Source organism: Vigna radiata, chromosome 7 (assembly GCF_000741045.1).
Source record: "Vigna radiata var. radiata cultivar VC1973A chromosome 7, Vradiata_ver6, whole genome shotgun sequence".
In the NCBI taxonomy this organism is placed as follows: domain Eukaryota; kingdom Viridiplantae; phylum Streptophyta; class Magnoliopsida; order Fabales; family Fabaceae; genus Vigna; species Vigna radiata.
In genome coordinates this window covers 23,895,698-23,916,369 of record NC_028357.1, presented here as the reverse complement: position 1 = coordinate 23,916,369, position 20,672 = coordinate 23,895,698, and the positions used below count along the sequence as shown (strand labels likewise).

General features: G+C 36.8%; 2 protein-coding genes across 4 annotated transcripts in view; both read left to right on the top strand.

The window, feature by feature from the left end:
• Positions 1-14,479, top strand: part of LOC106767365 (sodium/hydrogen exchanger 7) — a 38,491-nt gene extending 24,012 nt beyond the window's left edge. For all 3 annotated transcript variants that reach the window (XM_022783256.1, XM_022783257.1, XM_014652242.2), the window contains 7 exons: positions 844-941; positions 1,139-1,270; positions 1,365-1,574; positions 1,658-1,864; positions 2,196-2,463; positions 13,408-13,712; positions 13,945-14,479. In XM_022783256.1, the coding sequence (XP_022638977.1) occupies positions 844-941; positions 1,139-1,270; positions 1,365-1,574; positions 1,658-1,864; positions 2,196-2,463; positions 13,408-13,712; positions 13,945-14,229 (1,505 nt within the window). In that variant the 3' untranslated portion in view covers positions 14,230-14,479. The remainder of the gene's footprint in view (positions 1-843; positions 942-1,138; positions 1,271-1,364; positions 1,575-1,657; positions 1,865-2,195; positions 2,464-13,407; positions 13,713-13,944) is intronic.
• On the top strand, positions 2,470-5,409 carry LOC111242044. Its single transcript, XM_022783260.1, has 2 exons — positions 2,470-3,308; positions 3,620-5,409. Exons 1-2 carry the CDS (start codon positions 2,855-2,857, stop codon positions 3,655-3,657), a joined length of 492 nt encoding a protein of 163 aa, XP_022638981.1. The 5' UTR covers positions 2,470-2,854; the 3' UTR covers positions 3,658-5,409.
• Positions 14,480-20,672: the final 6,193 nt, after the last annotated feature.

The following is a 20,672-nucleotide window of genomic DNA, read 5'->3' as shown; positions in this document are numbered from 1 at the left end:
CACCAACATGCTTCTCAATCACTGCCTTATTTCATCCAATCTACCACCAACATGCTTCTCAATCACTCCCTTACACTCCTCATGACAACCAATCCTTCCTTTGATTGTTATGTGCATACACATCCATGTGTGGACGTATGGATGATACATAAACCAAATAAATATATAGAATATATGTAAAAACGATCTAAACATAATGTCATAATCACCAGAATATTGTCATACTAAGTTGTCCTACCAACAAATTTATTTTAGAAATTACCATTGTAAGTTAAATAAATGTAGAAAAAACGAACAAAATAACATAAAATTCATAATAGTGCTGAAAACGTCATGTCCCCATACAAAGCTGTTAATAGTGCTGAATCCTTCCTTTGTCAATAATGCTAAATCCTTGCAGAGCTGTTATATGCTTCATTTTCTAACTGTTTTACACTAGAATTATAATAAACAGTCTGGTTTTAGGTGCTCCATCAGCCTATGTCGTGTTGGCTGAATATCAAATCCATATCATGCCAACTCAAGCCCTACTCCATGTGTATCAGAAGTTGTCTGATTTAAAAATAACATGGTTTGATACTCATTGGATATGAATAGGTATCCAAATGACTGGATTTGATGTTTTATATAGATTTTCAGATACTCCTTTAATACTTAATGTTTTTCCCTTTATCAATGATTCAGTGCTTCCTACCTCATGATGTCATATTTTATGTCCTCGGTTGGCACAATTTTATAGTTATTTACTTGTTTCTATCTTAAGCTTTTGTGTTGGTCAGATAACATTTTTAATTGTACTTAGGATCATTTATAATTATTTCCTCTGCGTATACTCTTCTGTAGGTGACAGCGATATTGCTTCTGCTGTCATCGATGAAAGTGTTGCAGAAGGAGAAGAAGCACGGAAGTTCCTAGAAGATGTTAATGTGACATACCCTCAGGTTTGCTTGCTAAACATGCCCTCCAGTTTTTCACTAATTTTGTTTTAATGGACTGCTTGGTTTCAGCCTATCAGTGTCAAATTAATTGCTATTTTATCTGTTAATCAGTTTTTTGAGCATCATTTTGTGGTTATGGTTTTCAAATGTGTTTTTTTCTAAGTACTCTTTATTTTATACTCTGAATGTCAAATTATTAGGTTCTGCGTGTTGTAAAAACAAGGCAAGTTACATATGCAGTGCTACATAATTTAATTGAATATGTTCAAAACCTTGAGAAGACTGGGATATTGGAAGAGAAAGAGATGCTACATCTCCATGATGCTGTCCAGGTGTCTAGTGATATTCATTTGTTATCTAATGGTTTGCTTTTGCATGAAGTATAATTGGCTGTTTACCTACTAATTAATTCCCTTTATTTTTCAGACTGATTTGAAGAAATTACTTAGAAATCCTCCTTTGGTTAAGCTTCCTAAAATAAGTAGCATACATCCTATGTTGGGTGCTCTCCCATCTTCGGTTCGTGAATCACTTGCCAACTGTACCAAGGAAATGATGAAATTCCGTGGTGTGACACTTTACAAGGAAGGTGCAAAGTCAAATGGTATATGGTTAATTTGTAATGGAGTAGTGAAGGTATTAAATTCTCTCATCATGAAGGTTAACACATCTCTTTTTGTACACAAAAGATTTATATTTTGAAAATTGTTTTTTTCTAGTGGGAAAGCAAGATGACAACAACCAAACACTCATTTTATCCTACTTTTACTCATGGGAGTACATTGGGTCTTTATGAAGTGCTGACTGGAAGACCATATATCTGTGATGTCATCACAGATTCTGTAGTATTCTGCATTTTTCTTGAAGCTAGCAAGATAATATCATGTCTCAAATCAGATCCTTCAACAGAAAACTTCCTGTGGGAGGTATGGTTACACTAATAGTTCATTGTTGCAACTTCTGCTTTGACATTGATGACTTCTAACTGCTTTGGTCACTACATTCTAAAACTCCGGCAAGCATTGTGTATAAATTTCATTAAATCCCTTCAGCTGTACAGGGATTCAGTTTTTCAGTTTCAAATATGTATTTTTAAGATATGCTGTTTATTGAGAGTATCATAGTTCATATTGATATTAGATATGCTTGGTGCCTATTAAGACATAGAAAATGGTGGATGGTGTAATTACTTTCATTTAAAATGGATATGTTTGAGAGTTGTTGTCATTATCAAACACTGTTCATCTTGATTTGCAGGAAAGTGCTATTTTCCTTTCCAAACTATTGGTTCCTCAGATATTTGGGAAACTGGCTATGCAAGATTTAAGAGCTCTTATTGCAGATCCAGAGAGATCTCGGATGACCATATTCATAAGAGGGGAAACAATAGAAATCCCTCATCATTCAGTTGCCCTCTTACTAGAAGGATATGTCAAAACTCAAGGTCGTCAAGAACTCATAACAGCACCAGCAGCGCTGCTTCCTTCATCCGGGAATCTAAGCTTCCAAAATTTGGCAGGATCAGGTATTTTATCTCAAGTTAAAGTTGTCTGTAAAATATTTTGTTTCAAATACTTTTTCTACTTGAGTTTCCATTGGACAATAGGTCAGTGAACAAGGAAACTGTTAGGTTTCTTGGTGACAAGGAAACTGTTAGGTTTCTTGGTGACAAGAAACCTAAATTCTATCTCAAAATAAACAATCACAAACAGAGAGAAGGAATCTCACTGTGAGGCAGCAGTTTATTGAATGAAAAATACAGAAAACATTCAACAACATCCAAGGGAAAACATTCTCTTTTACACAGTGTTAGAGATATTATATTTAGTTTATATTGTGTTTATGTTAATTAGGGAAACATAGTACCTATATGTTAATTAGGATCTATTTTCTATTATACACGATCAAAGTTCTTCATGCTGTTGGCATTATACGGACTCTCTGATGATTCCTCCCATGTCCGTGTTCAGATTTTAGGTTCTCCTGTCATACCCAACTTTTCTTCTACTTGTTCTGGTCTTTTGCGTATTCCGAGCAAACCAATCATTGAAACATCTCCTCATATTGATGATTCCTCTGTTATGGTTGCCCAACATGATGATAAAAGTCGGTCTCGCAAGCCAGGTAAAGGACGACCAAAATGTGACCACTGTGGCAAGTTAGGCCACAGAATTGATAGATGTTATGCGCTTCATGGACGTCCTCCTCGATCTGCAGCAATGGCTAATTCTGATCCACCTCCTCGGCCTGCAGACCATCCTACTTCATCAAATACTGTAGATAACCCTGTAGTCTTCAACGAATTTCTCAGATGGTATGAGGATCGTCAGCAATCTAGTTCCACTACATCTGCATCTGTTGCATGCACAGGTACACCTTTTGTTGGTCTGACTCACTCCCTCGGATCTTGGGTCCTTGACTCAGGCGCCACCGACCATATAACTGGTAACAAGTCCTTGTTTTCTTCCTTGTAATGTCCGGATAATTTACCCTCGGTAACAATGGCTGATGGGTCTAGAGTCTCATCTCATGGTATTGGTACTGTTCATATTTTTCCGTCCATATCCATTGATCATGTACTCTATGTCCCTGGGTCTCCTTTCAATTTATTGTCTGTCAGTCGTCTAACTCATTCCCTTAATTGTGTTATTTCATTTACTAAAGATTTTGTTTGTTTGTAGGACCGGAGTTCGAAACACATGATTGGCACAGGATGTGAGTCTCATAGCCTATATCTTCTCCGCCGTTCTCCACATGTTGGCGTCATCATGGAGTCACCATCCCTTCTTCATGCTCTGTTAGGTCATCCCAGTCTTGCCAAACTGCAGCAGCTTGTTCCGAGTTCATCGAAGTTATCCCACTTGTCGTGTGAGTCTTGTCAGTTAGGAAAGCATACTCGTAGTTCCTTTCCTCATAGTGTTTCACAATGAGCGTCGTCACCTTTTTCATTAGTTCATTATGATATTTGGGGACCTAGTCGTGTTAAATCCACTTTAGGATTTCAGTATTTTGTTACTTTTATTGATGATTACTCCAGATGTACTTGGTTGTTTTTAATGAAGAATCGTTCTGAGTTGTTTTCTATTTTCCAATCATTTTTTAATGAAATAAAAACACAGTTTGGGGTTTCTATTGGAACTTTACGCAGTGACAATGGTCGTGAATACCTTTCTCAACGGTTTAAACATTTTATGGCTTCTCATGGCATTCTTCACCAGACCTCCTGTGCTTATACTCCTTAACAAAATGGGATGGCTGAGTGCAAGAATAGACACCTTATTGAAACAACTCGTACACTTCTAATTCATGGCCAAGTACCCTCGCGTTTTTGGGGTGATGCAGTTCTCGGCGCATGTTATATCATCAACCGCATGCCGTCTTCTGTCCTAGATAACAAAATCCCTCATTTTGGCTTATTTCCTCAAGACCCTTTACATCCATTACCTCTTAAAGTTTTTGGGTCTACATGTTTTGTTCATGATTTTAGTCCTGGTCTTGATAAGTTATCTCCTAGATCTCACAAATGTGTCTTCTTAGGATTTCCACGGTCACAAAAGGGCTATAAGTGTTTTTCTCCTTCCCTCAATCGTCATTTTAACTCTGCTGATGTCACTTTTGATGAATCTTCGTTTTATTTTTCACAACTATCATCTAGTTCTGTACCTCCACCTACCACTGTTGATATTTCTATTGTCTGTGATCCTTTAGACTCTCATTCCCCACAGGATCGTCCTTCAATTCCACCCCTTCAGGTTTATAGTCGCCGCAATCGTCTCCTTCATGACTCACCTCCTGTGCCGCCTCCTGTGTCTCCTCCGGATCCAGCAAATGAGTCTGACCTGCCTATTGCCCTCCATAAAGGTATACGCTCTACTCGTAACCCTTCCCCCCATTATACTGTTCTTAGTTACCATAGGTTATCTCCATCTTTTTACACATGTCTCTCATCCATTTCTTCTGTGTCAATTCCCAAGTCTATGGGTGATGCCTTAACTAATCCTGGTTGGTGTCAAGCCATGCTGGATGAATTAAGTGCTTTACAGAAAAGTGGAACTTGGGAGCTTGTCCAATTACCATCTGGAAAGTCTGTTGTTGGTTGCAGGTGGGTGTATGTTATCAAAGCTGGCCCTGATGGTACAATTGATCGCTTGAAGGCTCGACTGGTTGCCAAAGGCTACACACAGATTTTTGGTTTGGATTATGGTGATACCTTTTCTCCAGTGGCGAAAATGACCTCGGTTCGCCTATTTATTGCCATGGCCCATCTTCGACAATGGCCTCTTTACCAACTTGATGTCAAAAATGCTTTCCTTCATGGTGATTTGCACGAAGAAATTTATATGGAGCAACCGCCCGACTTTGTTGCTCAGGAGGAGTCATCTGGATTGATATGTCGTCTTCGCAAATCCCTAGATGGCCTAAAACAGTCTCCTCGAGCCTGGTTTGGTAAATTCAACTGTGTTGTTCAACAATTTGGTATGTCTCGCAGTGAAGCGGATCATTCAGTGTTCTATCGCCACTCAAGTGCTGGATGTATCTACTTATGTCGATGACATTGTTCTCACAGGAAGCGACTACCCTGGCATCTCTCAGATGAAACAACACCTTTGTCACCATTTTCAAACCAAAGATCTTGGCAAACTCCGGTACTTTTTGGGTATTGAAGTAGCACAATCCAATGATGGTATTGTCATATCTCAGAGGAAGTATGCATTAGACATCTTGGAGGAAACAGGGTTAATGAACTGTAAGTCTATTGAGACACCTATGGATCCTAACATCAAGCTCCTACCAAATCAGGGGGAGCCTTTCTCAGATCCTGAACGTTACAGAAGATTAGTTGGTAAATTGAACTATCTTACTCTTATGCATCCTGACATTTCCTTCACAGTTAGTGTGGTGAGTCAATTCCTTAACTCCCCATGTGAAGACCATTGGGATGCAGTTGTTCGCATACTGAAGTATATTAAAGGATCACCTGGAAAAGGTTTGCTATAAGGTCCTAACAACGATACAAAAATCGTTTGCTATTCAGATGCTGATTGGGCTGGTTCCCCTTCTGATAGGAGGTCTACTACTAGATATTGTGTCTCTATTGGTGGCAACCTGATATCTTGGAAAAGTAAGAAGCAAAGTGTTGTGGCTAGGTCCAGTGCAGAAGCAGAATATAGAGCTATGGCATCAGCTACTTGTGAACTTGTGTGGCTTAAACAATTACTTAGTGAATTGAAATTTGGAGATATCACTCACATGACACTTATATGTGATAATCAAGCTGCTCTTCATATTAGCTCTAACCCTGTCTTCCATGAGAGAACCAAGCACATTGAAGTTGATTGCCATTTTATTAGAGAAAAGATCATATCTGGAGATATCAAGACTGAGTTCGTTAACTCAAGCAACCAGTTGGCAGACATATTCACTAAGTCCTTGCGATCTTTGTAACAAGCTTGGAACATATGATTTATATGCTCCAGCTTGAGGGGGAGTGTTAGAGATATTATATTTAGTTTATATTGTGTTTATGTTAATTAGGGAAACATAGTACCTATATGTTTATTAGGGAAACATTGTTCTTATTTTATTTTATTTTATTTTATTCTTACATATTCATTTGTATTTGGGCTTAGCCCATATTTCTTCTATTATAAATAGAGAACCCTATGTGTATGCAAAGACACACAAGGGAGATTTCTCCTCATCTCTACACAGGATAGTCCCTGTTCAGAAATAAAACACTCAACAACCAGAACTAGAACAACCCCCTCCTTGAAAGACAAAAACGGCCTAACTACTAACTAAAACTTCCCCTAACTGTTGTTTAAACTCTTCTTAACTACCCCTAACCACTTCATTCTAACTTCTATGTTTTATTTCTACCAAACTATCTAAAAACTGTCTACAAATTGTCTAATACATTACATATCCTATCAGAAACTTTATGTGGAAAATAATACTGATTTATTATTCAAATCATAAAAAATACATTCTGATACCCTTTATTTGTAGTAATCTAATTCTCCTAAAAAGGGAAATAGGGAAATTAGGAAATCTTGAAAAAATAAAATAAAATAAAAGATTATGTATCTATTTCCTCTAATTAGGAAGATTCTAAAAGATATTATCTCAAATTACAACACTCCCCCTCAACCTGGATCATACAAGATAGTATGAACCAAGCTTGGAATAGACAAACTCAATGAACCCAATAAACCAACTTGGAAAAACTTCAACTTGGACAACAATGGACGAGGGCGAACTTCAAATTCGGGATGGTGACTTGCAGCAGCAAACAGCAACAAACTGCAAGAACAGATGTAGGACCTGCAGTGGCGAATAGCAACAAACTGCAGGGACTGAATTACCATCAATAGTAGCGATCAACAACAAAACTTCAAGGGACTTAACTGTCCTAAACAGCAACAAAACTTTAAGGGACTCAACTGCCCTAAACAGCAACAAGCCTTCAGGAAACATCTGTCTTGCAGAGGCAAACAGCAACAGACCTTCAGGGACTACATTACCCTGCAACGGCTGGAACTTTCTCCCTACTCACGACTGAAGAACAGAACGTGAAGGTGGAAGAACTGGTGAGAACCGATCCGTACAAGGGACAAAACAGAATCCCATAACTTCGATAGAGTCAATTCAGCGGGCGGTCTTATAGAACAACTCTCAATGAGCTGTTATAACAAAGCATTCGCAGAAACCAAAAAACACCATGGCATCAAAAGGCCAAAGATAGGTTGGAGGTCCAAAGTTCTCTACTTGACTACTCCTAAATGGTGATACTTCACACTGTATCACAAGAAGTACAGGCTAAACTTTAGCCCAAGAAGGAAGTTCTCTTTATAGCTAGGTTAGATTCAACTCTGGAAGTATAGCTTATAGCTAAGTCAGATTGAACTCTGGAAGTATAGCTTATAGCTAGGTCAGATTGAACTCTGGAAGTATAGCTTATAACTAGGCCAGATTTTGGAAACACAACTTTGTGTAGCTCTTATCAAATGTAGAAGTGCCCTTCCCCTCTGGATGAGCCACCTACGGCTTTTTCAGATTCTGAGAACATGCAAAAAACATCTTCTCTGCGGCATGGAAAAGAAGAGGAAGAAGCTTTGTCGGGAGAAGAGGATGAAGAATCCTCCGGGGAAGAGGCAAAAGATGACGATCTTCCACCACCCATCACCAAAAACAACGGCTAGTGCACTTCACAGAAATAGACTCTTCTTCATCCTACAGGCCAATGGGACATCACACCTGCAAGAAAGAATAACAACAAACACTGTCACCCAAGAAGTTACCGAAACGGGTTTTGAGAACGTCCAGAAAACAGACAATGAGGGAAAATGGAAGGCCAAGGCTCCCTACAGATTTGGAATCGGAAGCCTTCTTCACAATTTTTCAGCAAATCAATTTCCAGGTGCAACTGGATGGCACCTTTCAGGATGGAGAAGAAAATAGCGGAAGCAGTGGAGGTAGGGATAACAATTGAGTGTGACGGCAGTGATGGCGGCTGACTGCAGCGGTGGCGGCTGACGGCATCGGAGAGAACAACAAAGGGTAGTAGTTGCGAAGTGGAAACGCAAGGTGACACCCTCTCCTCCTCGCAGCTGAGATGGATCCTCGTCAACCCGTCGACGAAGTGTGTTGCAAGGAAGACGAAGATTCTGTGAAGCAACAAAGATGGTAGCAATGGCAGCTATGGGAGGTCATAACAGAGAGGAGGAGGTCTGGCGAGTCGACCGGAAGCGTCACCGTGTGATTCTGACACCGGGACAGTGGCGCGTGACAAACACGCAAACGAGATCTGACGGAGAGAGGAGGCGCGTGACGGCGCGTGCAGAGGAGTCTGAGAAGGACTTCGACGGGGTGGGCCATCGCTCAAGGAGGCGGTCCAGATCCGCTGGTCATCGGACGAAAGTGCAACGGTGGCCGGCGGTGGCTATCGAATTGATTTGCCGCTCGTGGCGGCGCGTGAATGAGAAGTAGCCATCGGAACCGGCGCGGTTGGCAGTCGCTCGAAGAGACGATCCAGATCCGATGGTCATCGGTCGAAACTGCGACGGTGGCAGCAGCGGACGGTGGTTGATGGTGGCGGACGCTGGCCGGCGGTGAAGAGCGGCGGAGCACAGTGGAATAGACAGTGAAGACAGTGCCTTTCTTGGGTTCTTCGAAGAAAAGACTTTCGGTCTCTTTGATTCAACTGGCAGTCAACAAGAATGCCAAAAAAGAGGAGCCAAAATTGATTGGCCATCAACAAAACTAAAGTACCAGTTTTAGCTACTGGTCCGAGAGGGAATGGGTTCAAATCCCACTCTAATCTCAAACAAACTCTGTATTGGGTAATACTGGAAAAAAAAAGAAGGCTAGAACTTGACTAAGGCAATTGAAACCCATTAAAAACAGATGTTAAAGAAGAGATTTTTAGGTGGCCATGATGGCTGACAGCTGGCAGACAACAAAGACAGTGGAAGCGGATCAGACAAGCTCTGATACCATGTGGAAAATAATACTGATATATTATTCAAATCAAAAAAATACATTCTGATACCCTTTATTTGTAGTAATCTAATTCTCCTAAAAAGAGAAATAGCGAAACTAGGAAATCTTGAAAAAATAAAATAAAATAAAAGATTATGTATCTATTTCCTCTAATTAGGAAGATTCTAAAAGATATTATCTCAAATTACAACACTTTATATGGATTGGGAAATACTAAGGCACATGGAGGCAGAATTCACGTGCATATAGCATAACTAAGCTGGATGAGAAATCTATTTTCATCTAAGAAGATGCTGATTTTCTGGTTTTACTACCATACAACAATTCCCAGTTCGATTGACCTCAACATAAACCATGTTTTTATTTCTCTTGTATGATTACCAAAACAGAAGTTCCTAGTTGTCTATAAGTTTTCGTAACACCAAGTAAAGAAGCATGTATTGTTTTGGCCCGAGTGCTCCAGGATCTTTGCTAGACACGAAGAATTGAAGAGATAGAATCAGAAACAATGTGACACTGAAAAGATGTTAAGTCAGGCACAGAGAAATCTTGTAAAAATGCATTAAAAAAACAGGTGCTTTGCAGTTTCAACAGCAGCACTACAAAGATGACAGCAAGAAAAAATGATCATGCAACACATGATCAAGTTATCACCTGATGACAACCAATTATGAAAAATACGCTAAACAAGAAAAGATGCAGGTGGGAGGAATAAATTTGCTCCAAACCTGTGATAGCCCATTCATTGTATTAAGTTGATGCAAAGGACAATTCCAAGCAATTTTAAGACCAAGAGTACCATCCACAGAACCATTCCATCTAAGCTCATCCTCAATATCAAACGTAGGTAAGACTAAATCATAGATTGCAACAGTGAGAGTCAGATCTCTAGAACTAATATCATCAGGTATAGGCCATGATCTATTTGATATAAAGTCTGCTACCTTAGCCTCCAACTTCCTGCGTAAATGACTAGGACTCCCAAGCCTATCAACTATAGGAATAGTCAACCATTTATGCAACCAAAAATTAACCCTTTGACCATTACCAATCTGCGAAGGGGAATTTTCAATTATCACTAACATTCTACTTCATAACAAGTCGAGTTGATGACTGGAAATATGAAATGTTGAGTAAGTTCCCTTGCACAGCTCTCAATTTAAGAATGCTAGCTCATTCAAGACCAGAATCAATAAAATCCACTTTAACTTTCATCAAAGAAGCCTCATACAAAGATATATTTATTCTAGAACTCTGAACTTTTTAAATTTATGTTTGCTAGCATTTCATCATGTAATACTTATTCATAGTTTGATCAACATTGTTGGCTTTGTTATAAACTTAAATGTATTAGCCGTTGTGGGTAATTAGTCATATTGGGTAGTTAATGTACTAGTTGTTGGAGTCTAGGTAATTAATGAGTTAGCCATTTTTTTCTATTTTGAGTACAACAGTCGAAAATTGTATGTCTATAAATTGTATTGTTGATTGCATGAATAACATAACAACAAGAGGTGAATCAAGTTTCTTCACGAGAGAAGTTTGTTGTCTACAAAGTGGTATCAAGAGCCAGTTAGCTTGAGTATCTGAGTGGAAAAATAAAAGAGAGCTAGAGTGTTTAAGTGTTTGAAAAGGAGAGAGTGAGATAGTTAGTCTTACAAACATGTGCCCTTGCCAAGTTGACAAAGTCAGTCAACTATGACAATTGGGGTCTGAAAATGAAGACTCTTCTTCAAGAAAATTGGGAGGTGGTAGAAAATGGTCATGTAGAACCAGAAAACACCATAAATTGGTCTAATGCCCAAATGATTGCGTTGCAAAAAGTGAGTACAAAGGACAATGTAGCATTTTGTACAAAGTTGTGGATGAGTCTAGCTTTGAGAATATTACAGTTGCAAAATCTCCAAAAGCAGCATTGGACATTTCAGAGAAGGCGTATAAAGGAGATGAGTGAAGCAAGTGCGGCTTCAAACAGTCAGGGGTGAGTTGGAAAGCATGACAATGAAGGAGACAAAAAGAGTAGCCAAGTACATAACTCAGGTTGAAATCATGGCGAACAGTAGAATTAAAGAGACTCTGCCCGCCAACCGAGTTGTAGAGAAGATTTTGAGGTCATTGACAGACAATTTCGAGAACTTGGTGCGCGTGATTGAGGAGTCCAAGGACATATCAACTCTCACAATTGAAGAGCTTGTCGATCCCTTGAGGTGCATGAGTAGTGGAAGAAGAAGACAGTAGAGCCACTTAATCAACTACAAATGAAGGGAGAGGCTCATAACACTCAAGTAAGAGGACGATAGTGAGGCAATAAATGAAGTGGTCCTAGTGGTTGAAGCTAAAAGAGAAAGAAAAACCTAGACAACAAAACTAGCGTGGAAGAGGACGAGTTCCATGGAAAGGAGGTCAATTGAGCAACTCAAATGTTGAGTGCTTTAACTGTGGCAAGTATGGCCATTATGCAAAGGATTGTTACTTAGACAACTGTTTTGGTTGTGGTAAGGTCAAACATTTTGAAAAAGATTTTCTATCTGAAAGTCGAAACGAAAAGACGATCAACCTCACAAAAGATGATAAGAAGCAGCATTATTGAGGATGCCATGTAGCTCGGAGGTCGAGCACATGAAACTGAAGAACTCAACAAGACAATCAAGTAGGTTAGAGAGGTCATCAAGACATGTAGATAGCCTGGACAACATGGTGGAGCGTGTAGATAGCCTGGACAACTCAATGGAGCATGAGGCCAGCTCAATTAGCTTGGTGGGGCGTCTACATAGCTCAATTAAGTCAGAAGAGCAAATGGAGTGCTAGGATAGCAAGTTGGAGTAGGTCAACAGACCAGATAGCTCAGTGGAGCAAATGAACAACTTGGAGAGCTTGATGGGGAGCCTAGGTAGTTTGGAGGAGCATGTAATGTCTATGGACAAGTGGAGAGTTTAAATAGCTCAATGAGGCGTCTAGAAAGCTTAGTAGTGCATCTATACAACTTAGATAGCTCAAACATATGCAGAGAAGAACTTGTTATTCAAAGGTTAGATATTGTAAAAGGTGATTTGCAACAACGGATTGAAAACGAGGTTAAAGGAAATGCAATTCTACAAGCAAGCTTAGAGAGAATGAAGCAGGCTTTATAGAAGCGACGCTTGGAACTTGAACAAGGTATTTCAAGATTGCAAGAACAGTTGCAAGTGGAGAAGGATCTGACAGCTGCACTAGAAGTGCAAGATGAGAGGTGACAACTTGCAATGCATGAGGAGATAGGTGTGATTAAGTGCAGCAATACATGGGAGTGGTCCGATCTCTCAAAAATAGCTCGATTTGTTGACAGAAACCCATTGTGTAACAAGTCGACCAAAGAGAAGAAACAAGTCTGCCACTGAGAATGCAAAGAAAAAGTCAACTACTGAGAGAGTAGAGAACAAGTTGACCATAGTGAAACCGAAGTACAAGTTAGACAAAGACAAAGTGAAAACGAAGTCAACTGTAAAGAAAGCAAAGAACCCAACTATTCATGAAAGGAGTAAGCACAGTGTGAGAGGAGTTACTGCACGTGGGAAGCCTGGATGAAGAATAAAAGAACCGAGATGAAGAATAAAAAAAGCATTAAAGTTTAGGGAGGAATTTTGTTGAGTTTGTTATAAACTTAAATATATTAGCCGTTGTGAGTAGTTAAAGTACTAGCCATTGGAGTCTAGGTAGTTAATGAGTTAGTCATTCATAGCCATTATTGTCTCTTTTGAGTACAATGGCCAAAAAATTGTAGGTTTATAAATTGTATTGTTGATTGCATGAATAAAATAACAAGGGGTGAATCAAAGTTTTTCATAAGAGAAGTTTGTTGTCTACAAACACCTTTTCCTAGGCTAACTGCTATTACCATCCCCACCTCCACATTTTTGTTTCAGTTCCCTTCTGAAAAACCGTATAGACTATTGTGGATGAAAATGACTTTTACTTTCAATTGATACAGGTTCCAAGGGAGCTAGTTTTACTCATCAAGGATCTATTTATCTAGTTGAAACTACAGCAAGGGTAATTCTTTTTGACATACCAGCATCTGAGGCCGATGCTTCTCTTGTGAGAAGGTCAAGTTCACTGTTATTGCATGCCGGGGATCATCCTCATAGATCTTTCCGTCGAAAACATAGTGGTCTTATGAGTTGGCCTGAACATTTCTACAAACACAAGAACAATGAGCAGATATCTGAAGGGATTGGGCGACAAACCTATAGTTTGTCTGCAAGGGCAGTGCATCTGAGCATTTATGGGAGTATGGTATGTCAATATAGAATAATATTAGCTTCTTACAACAAAACTCTTTTTAGTTTTTCCAGTTCTACGTTCAAAGTTGATGGATCAATTCCACAAAGAATATCCAGAAGAATCTACATTCTCTTTTATTTTTCTTGCTTACATTCATCCTAAATGCTTTAACTGTCTATTTATGTCCCAACAGTACATGGTATAGTTTATTTTATTTTGCCATTAATTAATTGTCATTTTGAAGGTGCACATCCCTCGGCGGAGTAGAAGTTTGTCAAGCCATCATGGTAGAGAACCTCATAGCCTGTCCTATCCAACCATGGAGTCCCACCGTCCACTTGTCACAGTGAAATCAGAAGGAGCTGCAACTGCTAAGAAGGTCCATGAGGTCACAAGACAAGTTACAAATCCACCATCACAAAGCACAGAACAAAGAAAACATCATCATGGTCATGGAGAAAATTCAAGTGATGATGAAGAAGATGTCATTGTGAGGATTGATTCACCGAGCACTCTATCTTTTCGCTAGTCTCGAGAGTCAAGAGTCTTAGGTAATTATTTGTATGTCGTGTTATATGGTGCCTTTATATCACCAGTTGTATTTTAGTAATAGAACAAATAGTGATAATGGACCCTTGAGGCTGGATTTTGTTAGCAATAAACTTGTTTGTAACTGGGTTTTGTTAGTTGTACTGAAAAATGTCATTATAGAAATAAATTTAGAAAAATAATGACATCTTTGAGATGTTTTCATTAGTGGCAATCTTGTTTTTTTGGTTTTTTGGTTTGGTGTGTGACTGTCTTGTGCAGCATGGAAGAAAGACAAATAATTTCGGTTTATTAAAAACGTTGTTCTAATTTATCAAATTGAAATTACCACATTTTATTACAGTGATAAAAATAACTTAACATAAGAAAGAAATATCTTATTTTTGAAACTGAACTTTAAGCTTTAAACCATTTATCTTCTATTTTATTTTTCTACTCTAATCTATTTTAAAAATCATCAAGGCAAAGGAAAGTTGATGGAGTTCCTTGGGCTTGAGATTGATTTATTCAACTAAAAAACAAATTGAACGAAAGTCATTTCCACATTAACATGTGATCAGCCAAAGCACGAAGAGAATATCAAAGTAAAATGGAAAAATAGTGGATTAAGAAAAGAAAAGGCATAGAGCACACTTCCTAAATTTCTCAAGGATAATTGCAAGAACTATTTACCCAAGTTCAGATCATGAGAGACACTAAAATTCTCACAAATTATTAATTCTCATTCAAATTCAAATGTGAATAGTCATAGGAAAAACTTCTTTATTTATTAGTAAAAAGGAGTTCAAAAATAATCTAAGAGTTTGAAGAAAGAAAAACAAATTAATGTAAGTGCAAACCTTTTATGTTTTTGAGCTTATGATGTTGACACATATTAAGAAAGCTAACTTCCTCCTAATGAGATGGTTAAATACATGAACTTGTGTAACCTTGTCATTAATTAATTAAGTGGTGACTGTTTTGTGGTATAAATTATCTTAAAAAAAACAAAACTAACATACTTTACTAATGTAGTATAGAGATTAAGGGAGGTCAGTCCAAGAAGAAGATCAATACAATGAATAGATTAAATGCAAAAGAACTTGTTTTTAGGAGGGTTTTAGTGAAAGCAGAAAATAGTAAAATGCAATGTGATGAACTTAAATGAAAAATAGTTCGTCCAAAAGCAAGACAAGCTATCAAATAAGTTAAAAAAATGTAAATTAAGGTAGCATAAACTAAACTTGTAAGCAACAAGGATAAACTAAAGGGAAAAATGAACAAGAAATTATGAAAAATTCAAAACTTCACCATTTTCCTTCTCCTTCTTCTGTCACTGTTCTCCCTCACCATTTCCCTTCTTCTTCCATCGTCGTACATGTATCCTATCATATTTCCTCTTCTTCCACTTTTTTTCAGATTCGTTTTTAAAAAATATATATAAACAATCCTTCTCTTTAATGGATTTAACTTACATTTTAATTTTTAAAAAAAAAAGTTATAAAAGAAAAAAACAACAATAAGAAAAAGAAATCTCAAATCATGTATTTATAAATAAAATTTGGTAAGAGATAATTCCAAACACCTGATTTGGAAAGTACTTTTAAATCCAGAAATGGCTTAAAAAAAACCTGTACCGTTATATTTTTTTTATTCTAGAATTATTATTTTAGAAAGTGTTTGTGAATCAAAAAAATATATTCAGATCCAGAAAATCAAAAATATATTTTGAAATAAAAAAAAAATCAAAAACAAGTGTTTTAAAAGTTATTTTCAGATCCAGAAAATGTCTTCCAAAACCTTCTATCCATAAAACTTTCTAGGCTCCTTAAGCTACGAAAACAAGTAATGGGACACCCACTGTAGGGAAAACACTTACAAAAACTTAAATTTTGATTTCCTGATGCGTGTAGATCATTGTCCTTAAAGACTTATCTGTTATATTGCGCAAGTTTTCCAGGATACAACAGAAACTTCTCAAAAATTTCTGAGGATCATAGAACTAGCAAGAAACTCTGATAGAGTTTATACCTAGAATAATTTTTAGAAGAGGAAGAGAGAAATTAATACTAAGAAGAAAGGAGGAGAGAATGAAACTAAGAAGAAAAACTGATGAGAAAGAGTCAACTTGGTGTTTCGTAGTGGAGGAAGTGGATCAGGCCCATGATCTAAAATATCTCTTAGAAAATTATTATTTTTAATAATGTTCAAAAATAGATATTTTGCAATATTATATTCAAAATTATAACAATTCCCCACATATTGCAAAATATATATACAAACGAAAGAAAGAAGAAATTATTCTAGGTTTCACAAGATGTAATGCATCAGAATGGTATAGCAAGCTATATGAACCAAAGACACTTGAGTGTGTTAGAGGTTTATCAATCACAATACACCCCCAACAATCCTTGTTGTTATCATTGTGATGCGCTTACTAGGCCATGCGCGTGCCCGATATTCATGAGTGCTCTAGAGATCATGCCAAGATCTCATGCAAGCGGCCCCACTTGACACTCATATAGGTGATTTCATCAAGTGTATAATCATACACCACCCATAAGGGATATGAAAATCATTAAAAACTGTTTAAACTAAAATTTTTTCACCACATAGAACTCAATCCGAGAGAACAAGAACAGAACTCCTAAAAATAATTCCCAAATTAAAAATTAGGAACACAAGGACCTCAAAACAGCGCCCAATTTCAAAAGCCAATTCGAGCAAAAACCCCGAGGTCGTGATTTTTGAATTAAATTTATGCTTTCCCTACAACAAGAACACAAAACCGTAATGAATTTGGAAAGAAAAAGAGTTCACACAAAAGCCCCAAAAACAGGAACCACCAAAGTTGAACCGAGAAAGAATTTGGGAATAAGAAGAGAATTTCCTACAAAACCCCAACCCCAAATCAGAGAACGACACGAAGAACAACGCTTCTCCTTTTAGCGGACGAACTGAACTAGAGAAGGGGATGTGCCCTACTGCACCCTCGTCGTGCCATCGGCCCGCCAGCGCAGTGCCGCTACTGTCGGAGTTCGCCTCTCGCCATTGCAAGCCACCAAGAAAGACGAGAACACCGCCTGAGTTGCGTCATCGTAGCGTCGATGTCTTCGCCACCACGAGACCACCTCGAGACCACCTTCTTTGCACAAGATGGAGGATCGAAACGAAAAAGAAAAAAAAACAAAGAAGAGAACCCTACTGTTCGCGAGAGAGGCACCTAGAAAAAGAATTTGGGAAAATAGAATCTGAGTTGCGTGAATCATTTTTTTTTTACTTTTAATCAATTTAGGGTTCACTGTTATTGTATCATATTTGAGATTTTAGACTTAATTATGAATTTATAACTAGAAGTAATTAAAAGGACAATTAATCCTAATTAATTACAATTAAAAGGAAAATTAATACTAATTAATTACAATTAACAGAAACACAAATCCTAATCAATTATAATTAAAAGGAAATTCTCATGCATTTTATTTAACCTAATTTTCAAGAACAATAATTCATATTTATTAGTCTTATAACGCAACTTTTTATGATTGCAAATCAAAATTCAAGCACAAGCACTTAATCATAGTTGAAACATTTACAATTGTGCTAAAAGTTAAATAAACAAAGACACATAAGGATTAGCTTCTCGTACCTTTTTTTTTACTTTTGACAGACTGAGATATAAGTCCTTAAGATTGTAGGGAAAACACTTACAAAAACTCAAACCTTGATTTCCTGAGGCATGTAGATCACTGTCCTTAAGAACTTATCTGCTGTATTGTGTAAGTCCCCCAGGATACACCAGGAACTTCTCAGAAATTTCTGAGGATCATAGAACTAGCAAGAAACTCTGATAGAGTTTATACCCAGAATAATTTTTAGAAGAGGAATAGAGAAATGAATACTAAGAAGAGAGGAGGAGATAATGAAACTAAGAAGAAAAACTGATGAGAAAGAGTCAACTTGGTGTTTTGTAGTGGAGGAAGTGAATCAGACCCATGACCTAAAATATCTCTTAGAAAATTATTATTTTTAATAATGTTCAAAATTATTAGCACCCACTACAAATAAGCCTTTAAATTATTAGCTTGGACATCTAACTCCCTGCATAAAGAACCATGGTAGCCTTATTTCACAAATTTAAAGAAATAGAATTAAAATTTGAATTTTGAAGAGTGTTGTACTTTTTTTTCCTTTAATTTTAAAGAGTGTAGAGCTTTCTCTTTTATTCCTATCTTGACTTTCAAAAATTCAAGTAGTGATTCTTATCTTGAATTTATCTTAAGTTCAACTCAAGTGCATTCATCATTTCTCTTCTACTCCATTTCTTTAGTTTTATTACTTGTTTCACATTATGTTTGTTTGTTCATGGATCTATGACTCATGCTTGAAGGAATTATGGGTTTAAAATCTATTTTGAACTATATTCATTATTCCAAAAATGGAGATATCAAATTTTATTGTTCATCATGAAGATAGAAGTTTGCTCTAAAACGGAAATAAGATAGAGTTAATTTTAAAAATGCATTTTAGAAAACATTTTGAAAGAGTTTATTAGATGCAAGTTGGTGTATTTTTTTGTGATTTTATAAATTTTGTTCGTAATTTCTTTTATAAAGGGATAACCAGCTATTACTATTAGAGTAATAGAAATAAAACGATAATACAACATTTTTTTTCAAAGGAATACAACATTGTATAAGTTTTTTGTGTCAACTAATACAACATTTTTTGTCTTATTTTTGGCTCAACAAAGGAAGTTAGTGTTGTTTTCTTTACATAATTCCCAAGAGTAAGCTCATGCATTGTTTGGACTTGTTGAACGTTGATTATAATCCCAATCTAATCACTTGGATCATTCAATAGAGCATATTGTTTATCAATAACACCTATTGGGTTAAACTGTCTAATAATATTTATTCTTATTAGAGTCTTCTGTTTGTTCAACTATTTTGTACAATTAGTTAGAAGTTCTTTAGTGCTTTTAATTAACTCATAATTCTCCTTATAACAATGGTTGTTATCTTGTTAATAGTAATATAGGTAAATGTAAACTTTTACATGGCATATGAGACAAATTCTTATTTTATTTTTCTTTATGCGTTCTTTATTGCTTTGTCTTTATGAAGTGTGTTTCGTAACCAGTGTTGTACTCATTCTTTCATTATTCTTGGTCAGATTTTGACACACTATGCACATTAATCTATATTAGTTATGAAACCATAAAGGGTCATACTCATGGAGGTGTGAAAAGAAGAATTATACAAAATTTTGCCCAATGCAGGAAATGAGCCCAATTGTGAGGATGATCAAAGCTAAAGTTAAAGCTTAGTCATTGCATTGCTAAATGAGGCCAATAAGCTTTGGAAGCCAAGCTTTTTGTTCTAAGGTTTGAATAATTTGATCATCTATATGTTTCAACTATGTTGATCCATATGAATAACAAAATGATGGCATAAAGCTTTCAAACGAATGGAGATTCTTTTGTATTCGACAAGATAATTTCATTGAAAAATAGGCCATAGGATGCCCCTCTTGAGCTAGAACAACACCAATCCTAAAGTTTGAGGCATTTGTTTCTAAGATAAAAGGATTAGAAAAATTCAAGAGAGCTAACACAATAGTTAATAGTAACGTTATTTTCAGTTGCTCGTCTAGAGACCAATGGAATCCATTATGTTGTAGAAGATTAATCAACGGTTCAACAATACTAGCATATTGCTTAATAAAACGATAGTAACCAGTGAACCCAAGGAGAAAGCATGTAATTGCATGACTAAAGAAGGGTTAAGCCAATAACAAACCGCTTGATGCTTTGTGGGTTCCATTTCTACTTCACAACTTGAAACAATATAGTGTAGATACTCAATTGTAATTGACCAAAAGAACATTTTGATATCTTTATATATAAAATTGATCATTATGTAACATGTGGAGGACCAAAGATAACTGCTCCAACTGTCAGGGCCAATTTGAGCTATAAATCTAAGCTATAAATAAGAATGTCATTGAAGAACACCAAGAAAAACTTTCACAGAAAAGGATGAAAAAGATAATTCATAATCACCTGAAAAGTAGTTAGGGGTAGATGACATAACGACCCACCTACCCATAATGGCCATTATGAGTGTAGAAAGAAATCTTAAAATAGGAAAAACAAGGATCTGATGATAACCCACTTAAAGATCTAATTTGAAAATAAATAGAGCCCCATAACTTAAGAGTTCATCGTCAGTCAATATCAAAAAGGAATCCTTGATGGTAACAATATTAAATGCAAGATAATTGTTACAAAAATGCCAAAGTCCATCTTGCTTTTTCACCAAAAGCATTGGGGCTAAAAAATGAGAGTTGCTTGGTTGAATAAGGCTTTACTATAATATTTCACCAACCATATGTTCAATTTCATATTTCTAAATGAAATAATAACGACATAGCTTAACAAAA

What these genes read in the sequence shown, in the direction of transcription:
- LOC111242044 (XM_022783260.1), top strand. Translation starts at nt 2,855, where the DNA reads ATGCTGTTGGCATTATACGGACTCTCTGATGATTCCTCCCATGTCCGT. An exon ending in TGCATCTGTTGCATGCACAG is followed by an intron (nt 3,309 to 3,619) that starts GTACACCTTTTG and finishes GTTTGTTTGTAG; the next exon opens with GACCGGAGTTCGAAACACAT.